General features: G+C 37.8%; 1 protein-coding gene across 5 annotated transcripts in view; it reads right to left on the bottom strand.

Annotated features, from left to right (window-relative positions):
- Nucleotides 1-1,196: 1,196 nt before the first annotated feature.
- The window catches only part of MAPK6 (mitogen-activated protein kinase 6), a 30,683-nt gene continuing 19,705 nt past the window's right edge, over nucleotides 1,197-12,174 (bottom strand). For all 5 annotated transcript variants that reach the window (XM_084293592.1, XM_084293590.1, XM_084293589.1 and 2 more), the window contains 5 exons: nucleotides 9,834-11,043; nucleotides 8,937-9,081; nucleotides 5,196-5,360; nucleotides 4,201-4,402; nucleotides 1,197-3,573 (listed from right to left, as the gene is read on the bottom strand). In XM_084293592.1, coding sequence (XP_084149718.1) covers nucleotides 2,475-3,573; nucleotides 4,201-4,402; nucleotides 5,196-5,360; nucleotides 8,937-9,081; nucleotides 9,834-10,388 — 2,166 coding nt within the window. In that variant the 5' untranslated portion in view covers nucleotides 10,389-11,043 and the 3' untranslated portion in view covers nucleotides 1,197-2,474. The remainder of the gene's footprint in view (nucleotides 3,574-4,200; nucleotides 4,403-5,195; nucleotides 5,361-8,936; nucleotides 9,082-9,833; nucleotides 11,044-12,174) is intronic.

Below are 12,174 nucleotides of genomic sequence, written 5' to 3'. Positions count from 1 at the left end.
CAGGGCTTCACCTGCAGCAGCCAGCACCATCCGTCCCACGCTGCTCCCACAGCACAGCCAGAGCTCAGAGGCAGTCCACACTGGACTTAGCCTCAACACCTGACCCTCTGCTGCTTGTGTAAAATGCTTCCATTCGACCACAATGAGTTTAAGTACTGTTGAGTTTTTTTTGTTTTTTTTTTTTTTTTTTTTGAAATACACTTCTGCACAGGATGTGTTTTTAGCCTGAATTTCATTTCCAGTTTCTAAGTACTTTCCTCCCACTCCTTTCATCCAATCTCAGAAAAGCTGACTACCACACCAATTCAAAGCAGTCCCTCCCCCAGGAGAAAGAGCAGATGTGTTTCCTCCTCCCTCCAGCCCCACGCACACGAAGCAAAGTGACTACACCAACGCTCACATAACATGCCCCTTGAAGCACTGTGCCCCAGCTCCCAAGGTGACTGTTTTCTACCATGCTCCCTGTTTTAACAGTTGCAGCCATACTACCTGCCAGAGGAGCAGGGATGGGAAAAGAAAAAAAAAAAAAAAAAGCAAAAAAAAAAAAGCAAGAATTAAGACACTGTCATGGAAAATGTTACAGGAGTTTGCCAGAAGACACAGCTTTATTGTATGGCTCATTAGCTACCTCAGGAATGGCTCTGATGGGAGGAACTGGAAAAGAAAGTAATACTGCTGTTCTAAGGCATGCTGCAACAGACTCAGTCTGCACATTTCTGAACATCCCCTTGCATCCCACTCCTGAGATCTCTATGAAAACGCTCCAGCGGGTTTCTTGGCTGAGGGACACGTAGGATTACCTTCACTCTAGCTTGCCAGTGACATGAGGGTGCTTGCATGCCTGTGCAGCAGTTTTTCCACTTTAATATTCTGCCTGAGCAGTTGATATAACACCACTGCTCACTTATAGTCTGGAATTCAACTGTCTTTTGAACAGATATGGTTATTGGCACTGTGGTACACACATACTTTCAGCCATACCACTACACGTGATGCTAAGTACAGGCTGTGCACACTGAACAGAAGCACACTCGCGGAGTCTCCTGGCTGCACTCTGCATCCCCAGCAGCAGCACCTCACACAGAATATGAGCTCAGGCTTCCTTGAGCTCCTTGAGGCAAGCAGGCCTGCCTTTGTAGCACAGCTAGCTGTTTTTACAATGGCAGCTGTTTGTTTTTCACTGTACAAAGCATCAAAGGACAACAGTCATTTTTGCTGGCCATGTTTTTATTTGTCTTTCGTTTTAAACAGGGGAGCCAATGATACATCCAGTATTTCAAAAAATCAGAAGGTAAAACAAATTTTCAGAAGACCGAGATGCTACATGCTATATTTAACCTAATTTTATTCATGCTTGCTTTTGAGGGGCAGCGGGAAGGGGGCAGGAATCATTCAGTAAAAACATACAGTAAAAACAAAATGTCTCACCATATAGAACTTTAACCTACAGTAATGTTGTACCTTAATTATTTCCATGCACACAACTAACATTACAATTTTTTTTTTTTTTAAATGAACACAATTAAGACTTCTAGGAGCATTTTATAATAAAGCAATTCCTAATTTCTTTTGTAGAGATCAAGCACCTCCAATTACAAATTCCTATACACAGTGAGTGCTTTACTTGAAATGAAAACTAGAAAAAATGTATTGATAGCCTCAGAATAAGCTGATGTTAATATATATCCAGCTATGTAGGCAATAAAACCATAGTGCTAAACAAAAACTTTTATCTGAAAAGTAACTCAAAAATTAAGTTGACTTTCTATAATTACAGAAATATACTTATTTGCTAAAATAAATAAAAGTGCTGCATATTAACACTTCACTATAAAGAATGCATACCAGAACATTTATAAATATTGAATGATTTTCAATAAGAATAGCTACTACAATAATGCTGGCTAAATAGAAGTGCATAATGAGAAGCACTATGGGTGGTTAATGTTTTGCCACATACTGCTGTTACCTTGAGGTAGATAACACATGCGTACCAAATTCTGCATTCATTTCAGTTGCTGCTGGTATCATGTGTCTAAGAAATGTGTACAGTATGAAAAACTCTAAAATACGCATGAATGAAAAAATGTTTTGGGAAAAATAGATATTTTCATGCAATTATGTACAGTCTCACTGTGTAAATTTCAAGGCAAGATTCTTTTTCTGCAAAACATGGACACCGTTTTACTGAGAGAATTTTTTTTTTTTACTTGGTTTAGTGCATTTTTGTTACCTCCTGCATTTTGCATTATTTTGCTCTATTCTTTAATTTTGTGTGCAAACGACATGCCAGTTTAAAAACAAAACTTATGTATAGAAAGTAATTCTGGATCGTAAAAACAATGGTAAACAGAAAGCTAATGAAATCCATACCAAAATTACACCATCTGATTCAAGTAAAAAAATTACTTACACTAGTAATAAAAAAAGACAAACACATCTCATGAATATAAAAGAAATGTCTGCTGAGTGTTTTAATTTAGATGTTTCAGAATGCTGCTGTATGTTTTGTGGGGAATCTGGGGAGATGATTTCATAGCAGAAGGCGTTAACGTGGCCTGTATTGATTTCAGTGGCGAACCAACAGGGCTATGAAATTGAGGAATACCTATCGCCTCAAGATGTTTGTTGAAGAGGAGTTCTCCACTGTTACTAAGAAAGCTCTCTTCTCTTTCCTTCTCCCCAGGCTTCCCCTCTTCTACTGGCTCAGGTTCTAGCATTTCAGCATCTTCTTTCTTACTAAAAAATTTGTCCAAATAACTGGTGTAAGTATTTTCTTTCTCAACGTGTTCATCTTTCCTTACTTCACAACAAAACTGGTCAATGAGGAAGCACTCCTCCCCACTACTTACAAACTGACTGTCCCAAGAAGTTTGGTACAGAGCTCCTAACTGTGCCAAATTAGCCATTCCTTTCTCCTGCTTCTCTCTGCTTACCGACTTTGATATTAATCCTTTCAACTCCATTTGAGATACTGAGCTATTCAAGTCATTTAATTTATCAACATCAGTAGACTCGTGTTGTAAACTAAGCTGAATAGTTTCTGCTATGAATGAATCAAAGTCAAATCCTTGATTCTTCTCCCTTTCTTTTTCAACAAGTTGCTGTGATGCTTCCTCAAGCGCTATCTGAGCTTTCACCAATCCATTCTTTTCACATTTAGACTTGCCTTTCTTATCAGACTTTTCTTTGCTCTGTTCCTTCCAGTTTGAAAGATCTATAATAAGCTTGGGCTCATAGTAATGGTTAACTTCACTGTCTCGCCAAACTAAATTATCTAGGTATGAAGATGACCTCATTTTGTAATTACAAGTGTGACTACATTCTAGATCACAGTATTTGTTTTCATGGTGATCTGAATACTGCCAGCAAGGCTCAGTAGAGAAGTGGGTGTCAAAAGCAGGATCCTCCAGATACTTTTCACGATCTCCATCCAAATATTTGCGAGGATCTACTTGAACTTCTTCCTCATCAGTAACATCAGAAAGAGCCCTTGGATCACGCTGAACTTCATCAGCTTCATAGTTATTATGAATAGGCCAGTCGTGGTCTGAAAACTGACTTTCATGGTATCTGCAAAACAATTTCCTATGCGTTAGCAATGAAAAAACAGTCTTCTAGCTCACAAGACAGTGACAGTGTCCTTACGGATATTCTCTTACAGAATAATGATAATTCAATAAAAATAACCTAAGTTTTTCCTCAAATTAGGTACCTCTTCTTCTTTTTTTTTTTTTTTTTTTTTAAGTTTAGTCTGGCATAAAGCAATCCTCATATACACATCTGAAAGATATAAATCCAGAATTATGTATGATAGCTCACCCCATTGACAGAGCTCTTCCATAAAGTCTGACTTTAAATACGACTACTGTAATTCTCTTTACTGCTATAAGCACTACGCATTGAAAAAGAGTGATCCATACTTAAAACACTCTTCATTTTGATTGATTTATTTTTTTAAAGACAAATATTTGGGGCACAGAAAAGTAGTAACATAGATTAAACTTTAGATTTTAGATTTCCAAGTGCATCTCAGGAACGTGTCAGCATACCCTAATCAGTCTTATGAGCCACAAGCCCAATGATTCTCAAGTCAACTTGAGAAACACGTAGAAAAGGAAAGGATGCTCAAGAAGCAACATGGCTTCAAACACGCAACAGTTAAGTCACATTACATGCTACAGTAAGCAATAAATTTACCTTTCCCAATTATAAATATGGCTGTGACTTTCATCCATCAGCAGAATATCATCTACCTCATCTTCAATGTGAAAAGGATGACTTGAAATAGGCTCATCCGTTGGAAAGGAATAAATGCTCATGTAAGGATGGGACAAAGCTTCTTCTGCTGTCAATCGATCCATGGGACTAAATGTCAAAATTTGCTCCAGGAAGTCCAGTGCTGTGCAACAAAAGTTATGATTTAAAAGGAGAAAAAACAACATTTCAGACATCCAGTATTAAAGATTAAAGTGCAGTGCTTAAAGGAGCGTGCACCTGCTTAAAAGGTATAGTTTGCTACCCATGATATATCACGTACTAACACTTAATGGCCAAAAATAATAATAATAATAATAATAATAATAATAATAATAATAATAATAATAATAATAATAATAATAATAATAATAATAATAATAATAATAATAATAATAATTTGGCAGCCATAGGAAATGCAGAAGAGTAGAGATCAGATCTAGGATCTACAATAATTTATCCGAAAACAGGAAAAAAAAAAAACCTACAAGAAAGAATGCTTCAAGTTGAAACAGTATCCACCAACATGTGTCATGAAACATTGCTGTCAGCAACCAAGTTTCAAAACAGTTTGTTTTGGAGACTTTAACAACAAAATAAATTCAAAGACTTGTTTTAAACTGACACCATTCCAATGTTCTCTTATATTTAGAAGGCCAGTGTCTCAAAATATAGCAATTTTAATCAGTCTTTCAGTGTAGACAGGTCCAGCATGGAGGCATAATTCTACTCCAAATATGATCACATAGCTATCGCAATCATATATATATATATTTATTTATTACAGTAGAATACAGTTCTTCTTCAGATCTTCAGAGAACGCACCGATTCTTCTAATTTAAATTTGCTTTTAACAGTTGTAGGCATACACTTTTATGTTGTTCACCACTATTTTACTATTTGTGAAATATAGAAAACATTTTTTCAGAATAACTTACCTTCTGGACTAATGCCTGGAAGCAACTGAGTTAAAGGTTTGTGTGGCTCAGTCATATCATTTCTAATGTAAACTGGAATTACATTGAGAAGCTCCTGACGGTCCTCCTCATGTACAACAGGAATTGATTCTAGAATCAACTGCATCTGTTCAAGTTCATGTGCACCTGAAGATGGAGAGAAAATACAAGCTGTCACTTCAGCTTCAAACACTTTCATCCCTGTGTATGAATGGCACAGGAAAACGTTGCGCTCTGAGCAGCGATATTTTCTGTACAAGATTCTTCAAGAGAGGAAAAGCTGTGGTACTAACTTTGAGTGCTAAGTATGAAAAGCTCTCAAAAATGCTATTCATGAAGAATTACAGGACTGCTACACATAGATAAAGCAATGTAACCACAAGGTTTTGGTAAGAATGTTTTTACCAAGTATGAGGGACTCCTCATCAGTCATATCATACAACAGCTTGGGCTGGAAGGGACCTTAAAGATCATGTAGTTCCCAGCCCCTGCCATGGGCAGGGATGACACCCAGTAGATCAGGTTGGCCAAGACCCCATCGTGCGGGGCCTTGAACACCTCCAGGGATGGGGCATCCAGCTTCTCTGAGCAACCTGTGCCAGTGCCTCACTACCCTTACTGTGAAGAATTTCTTCTTAATGTCTAATCTAAATCTATCCTCTTTTAGTTTAAGACCACTCCCCCTTGCCCTATCATTATCTACCTAAGTAAAGAGTCCCTCCGTCCTTTTTATAAGACCCCTTTAAGTACTGAAAGGCCTTTATGAGGTCTCCCTGGAGGTGCTTCAGCCCTCAGACCATCTTTGTGGCCCTATCAATACCCTACTTTTTCCTTATATACCACATACTGCATCCCTTCCCTTTCAGGTGATCCTCCTAATTCATTCAGTATTTGATCCAACTTTGAATTATAGGCCCCTCATTGATAAAAAGGGTTGTAGCCTAGCTCAGCAGGAGATCTCACAGACCACACTCATTTGTGTCAATGTTCTACTCTGAAATCCTGTATTACTGTCACATGCAAGACAAAAAACTATTTGCCATTTAAGCAGTGTAATCTTACTAAAAAAACAGTACTGCATTATAATTTAAATTACGCTACACTTTTACACAGTAAAACCTCAGATAAAGCTGAAGAACTGTAAGGGCCTATAATGTTGGCAACTTTGGGAGTAATGAATGACATCATTGTTTCAGCAGCAGCAGGCAATCAAATTGGAGTACCAAGAAATACATTGTCTACTTCCATTTATTGCTCAGCTCCAAGAAGCACGTAGCACCCCAGAGAGTCAAGTGGTGGATGACATTATGCAAGACTGTTTGCATACCAGTGCTTCCCACCTTTAGCAAGAAGCTCAAGGCAGTCAGCACTACTGTATGTGGCATCAAACACAAATAAATGGAGCCAGAAACAGGTTGTACCATCTCAAGATCTACACACTATCAATTCACTTCAGCAGTTTGCATAACAGTCTGCATTGGAAATCCTACCATGTATCTGTCAGATGACAGAAAGAAAATCAGAGGCAAAGTCACTAAAGAGAAACTGAGCAAGACCTACATTCCCCAGCTGAATTAGTACTGCCTCATGTTAACTTATTTGCTGGATTGAAAAGCTGTTTTGTCCGCCTACTTCAGGCTATTACAAATTACTAATATAATCTATCAGACGCTACACTGTCTGAAATTTGCTGGAAATAGGATTCTAATCTATCATTATATCATGTCCTATTCATCCTAAAATTAATCAGCTTTTTTTCAGTCCACTATAAATGAAATTAACATTTAAAAGTATTTATTTAACTCTGATTTTTTTCTTTTATTTGAAATAGCTACTGAATTCCTCTGCATTGATATTCTATCCCTCCCTCACCCAGGTATTCTGGGATTTTCATCTCCATTCTTTCTTCCCATTCCCTTCAGCTTTCCAGGAAGCAGGATTCCTAAGGGATGGCTCAGATGGAGACAGGAAGTTACGAATTGATCAAACCAAGCCCTCCAAACAAATTTGCAAAATAATTTTATTCAGAGTCTCAGGACAGGGTAACTGAAATCTCCAACCATTTTCATTTTCCAAATGTATGACATTAAGAAATCCATTCTACTTCAGACCAGAAAACAAAAGGTAGTGCTAAATTAGAGGGACACATCCAGATCTAAAAATATTTCCTACGTATCTACATAATTCAACTAGGGTACATAAATGGGTCTATAAACTGAGGATTTTGGTTAATCTTAAGTTAAAAAAAAAATCTAAATTGCTATATGAGGAAAAACAAAACAGACCAAGTGCTACTCATGTCATTACACAGCATTTGCAATTCATCTATGCCAAATGCTGAAACCCACTGGCTTTCTCCCACGTTTCGCTCTTTTCCAACAGAAGCACTCAATGCAATGGAATCTAAATGCTCGGCTGATAAGAGATGTGTTAATGCACAGAGGACATTGCTCCAGTAGCTATTAGCTCAAAGAGTTAGCAACTCACTGCAAGTTAAGAAAATCCTCTTTGCATATTAATCGATGATTTCTATAAAATTATGATTTTACAGTGTGACAGTATTCCATTAAGAGCACTAAATGAGAAAGTGCTCTCATTTCTTCACCTTGATGTATAAAGCAAAGAATTACTGCAGAGGTGTGGTTTCAGTTCACATGTATTTAAAAGAAATGCGAACTTTGAATTACAAGCACAGATCCTTGTGGTTTTTATCTATATTACCTCAGTAATTAGAGCCAACAGGAGCAAATCCAAGAGCAAACTGGAATGAAACAGCTGCTGCTGCACAGCCCCCAGGGGTCACACAAAACAGGGGTTTACTCTAGACTAGCTCATCCTCTCTGTGGACTGAACGCAGGTGGAGCACGTTGCGTGATCTTTGGCAGTGCAAATGGCAGGTTGTTTGTCTGACAAGAATCTGGTTTGTGTACTGAGCAAAAGCAATACTGTGGTACAGGATGGCGATCCAGAAATTTGCTTCAAAAACATGCTTCTGATTGCCACTAAAGCACTAACATCTACACGCCCAATGAGACCAGAGTATTGCTTCCTATTTTACCAGGAATACCACCATTTTAACAGAAATACCTGTTTTACCAGAGTTTGAGTATTATGTTTCCCTGGTTTGCCACACTGAATTTTAAAATCCTAAAGTCCTGCTAATATCACTAAAACACAAGAAAATCTGATATTTAAGCTGGCACTTTTCTCAGGTCAAAACAGTCTGTAGATGACTAAAAAAAAAAAAAAAAAAAAGGGGGGGGGTAGGGAAGGCCTATTCTTTCATAATTTAAAATATAAAGAAGCAAGACATGATTAATTTGACTTTATCAAAAAATCTTTATGAATATGATACTCGGACTGCTTGTAACTCTCAAATACTCCCTGGTCTAGCAATTTACTACAACATGTATTTAGAACATTTCTTACGCACTCAATAAATTTAGCTTAATTACAGGCAAATTTACCATATACATGCGTACTCAAATTCTGATATTTATCTAAATACACACTGGTATGAGTAGAAAATATTGAAATATTTTCTGTTTTACAAATGCATCAACTTGTAGTTCATTTCAACAACTGTCTAATAATACAGCGTATCCTGACAGTCAGTGAGAACTGATACTAGCCACAAGAATCCACCTTTCTTTAGGAACAGAATTAGGCAGTACCATTTGCTTTAGGAACACAAACACACACACACATTTTTATTGTACGCACCTGCAAAGAGGGTCTTCCCAGTCAGCATTTCAGCAAAGATGCAACCTGCAGCCCACATGTCAATGGCTTTAGTGTAATTGTTAGGTGAAAGCAAAAGACGGGGTGATCTGTACCATTTAGTAACCAATCCTTCAGAAAGATGGCCCTAATAAAAATAAACAAACAGAACAAAATGCTTACTTAAATTTTTAAGAGGTATGTTTTTAGATTCTCCCCCTCCTCCCCTTACATTTCAATGCAGTACTTCAAGACTTTGGTCTCATGCTCCCAGAGACAGCACTAGCCCACATACTACCTACTAAACTTCCTACCCTTTAAGACAGTGCTGTCTTTATGAATGAGCAGCAGCAGACAAATATGATACTATTTATTAGTCAGATAATTTTCTTATTCCCAGATGCCAAATAAACACAGAGATAATAATGAACTCCGAGGAAACAGTGTTTGAACCAGGAACAGAGCATCTCTGAATAAATTCCAGGAAGTAGCCACACAATTTGTGTACTTGTACACTGTTTGTAAGCTTATCTAAGGCTACCACAGTTATGCCTCTTCATGTTACTCTTGAAAACCTCAAGTCCTGTATTCACTGTTAAAAATAAATCTGCTTTTCTGAATACATCTAATAAAGTTTTATTTTCTGCTGCAGTTATTGTTCCTATCTGAGATAAAAGATGTCATCCAGAGATCTGTTTTATTCGATTTGCAGACATTTCATTTCTACTGCGTTTGCTCCCTAATGATATCCTGCTTGCTAAAGAAGCCTTCCATGGACTACGTTTTACTCTAAGTACCTAGACAAGGACTGGCAATATTATTTAATACTGCAAGAAGGAAGAAAGATACAATTTTAAGGAGGCACAGTTTATCACTTAAATATTCCCACTCTTCACGTACCTTGTGGGAATAGTGAGGATCCATGATTCGTGCAAGACCAAAGTCACCAATCTTCAGCACCAAGTCTTCAGTATTAATGAAAAGATTAGCTGGTTTGAGATCTCTATGCAGAACATTTGCAGAGTGAATATACTTGAGCCCACGTAGCAGCTGGTACATGAAAAGTCTGGCATGATCTTCCAGTAAAGGGCCTTGCTCTAGCAGATTAGCCAGATCTGTCTCCATGTATTCCTGGACAATGTAAACACAGTTCAATTCTGTAAGGGAGCCCACATCATCTGTTAACTGGCTTCCACTAGGACCAAGAATTTCAAATACTTTGACAATGTTATCATGGTCAAGTCTTCTAATAATTTTGATCTCACGTAGAGCATGTTTAACACTCTGGGGATCTGTAAGGACAATTTTCTTGACAGCCACTCTTTTGTCACAGTCATTGTCGACAGCAGAAAAAACTAAGCCATTTCCACCACAGCCCAGTGGTTTTAAGTCCATATACCGAGAGCCCAGATCAAAACCATGAATGTTCATGAGACTTTCAAATTTTTCTGCCATTTTATATTTCTTTACGTTTCTTTTTCCTCAAACTACTAAGCTTCTGTAAACACGCGGAGACACTTCCACTGGTATCTGAAGGAAAGGTCTTATAGAAAGGGAGAAGAAGCACGTGGCTTTGACTGCAAGATGGTTTCTTGACACTCTTCTTTCATCATGAGCCAGCCAGGCCTGTTGTGTCCCCTTGAATTTAGAGCCCGTAAGCTCTAGAACTCAAACTGAGCATAAGATAGAAAGAGTGCAGCATTCATAGTTCAAGAAAGGTGCAGCATTTCTGCAGACATTAAAGAAAATACTCACAAGAAACTCAAACGGAATGAAATGACATACTATGCACTCAGCTCTACTGTGCTAAACTGGTTAACATTTAACAAAAACGTGAATAAATATGCACATAATAGGCTTCTATTAACATCCTCCTCCTCACAGTGCAGATACATTCAGTGTTGGACTGGTCCTGAGCAGCGTCATTCTATGGTGCTGGTAAGCACTATTTGTTTCTTCTTCCTCCTTCTTCCTCTCCTTTGTTTACAGTCTAGTTAAACAGGAAACTGGCAGCTCTTGATTTACAAAAGATGCCTTCTGTTAATGATCAGGTGGCTCCAGCTCACCACAATCACAATCAAAGCTACCATCCATCTTACTCCGTGACAACCTGAAAAGGAGACAAAACAGATCAGTATTCCAGGTACATACAGAAGGCCGTACTCCTCCTCCTTCTCAAGCTGTCCTAAATACACAACTTGTGTCCATTTGCAAAATAACAAACTGCCGCAGAAGCTGAACCACTGGAAATGATGTACACTTTTCATACTTCTCATGGAGAGAAACTGACAGTAACCACCAGACAGCTGTTTCTAAATATACACCGTGGAAGTTTTATATATAACCCACTGAGAATGCAAGGCTCACAAATCAAAAACCCTATTGACTTCTAATAAAGGGAATATCATAGAAAACTTGGAATTCTCCAATGCAGCTGTTAGCTAATAACGGCAACAACAATATCCCGCACCTCAGTCAAATTTTGAAATAATTCTTTCCACTCCATTTTTACTCAAAGAAAAAAAAAGTTTTGTTTTGTTTTTTTAACCATTTTGCATAGTAAGACATAAGTGGGTGCCATTCACAAAAAAGGGTAAGGTTTGTGCACTCCCAAGATTTGCTGAATTTAAAGAATACATAGCGTGCATCCAGTGCCACTTTTAATAAGGCTTAAATCGTAGCTAACTCGTATCTCAAAGCACAGTTTTGCCTCTATACACTGGTTGTTGCAGAAATCACAGGGGTACTTCCTACACGTTCGATAAATGTTACTAATTTATCAATTATTTCCACAGTTACAATATCTCAATTACAGAAAAATAAATAAATGACTACATTTCGCATAATAACCAGTATGTTCTATAACCGTTTCATCCTCTGATGTACTACGGGCACTTTCAGACATCATTAATTTTTTTAATAGCCCAACGAATGCAATCACTATTTATGAAAACCAAAGCAGCAATTTTCTCAGCAGGTTTCCCTGTCTGCAGCAGCAGAATGCGGTCAAGAAGACCGTGTTATATTTTTGCAGCATATCCTCATAACTTCTTTCAAAAGCTCAAAGACACTACAAACAGAAGAAACAAAAGGAACCCCTTACATGGCATGGCCAATTTTGGCCAGTTCCACTCCAAGTCACTTGTATGTGACCCCAAGAACTATAGCAATACTGAATCACTTGATGCCCTTCCTTCAGTCTTAAATTAACACATTTTAGCTCTTCAACCAGTCCTCTAAA

Source organism: Netta rufina (assembly GCF_964035555.1).
Source record: "Netta rufina genome assembly, chromosome: 11".
NCBI classification, from domain to species: Eukaryota; Metazoa; Chordata; class Aves; order Anseriformes; family Anatidae; genus Netta; species Netta rufina.
Note: the sequence above shows the minus strand (reverse complement) of the source record. Positions and strands in the feature narration are given on the sequence as shown.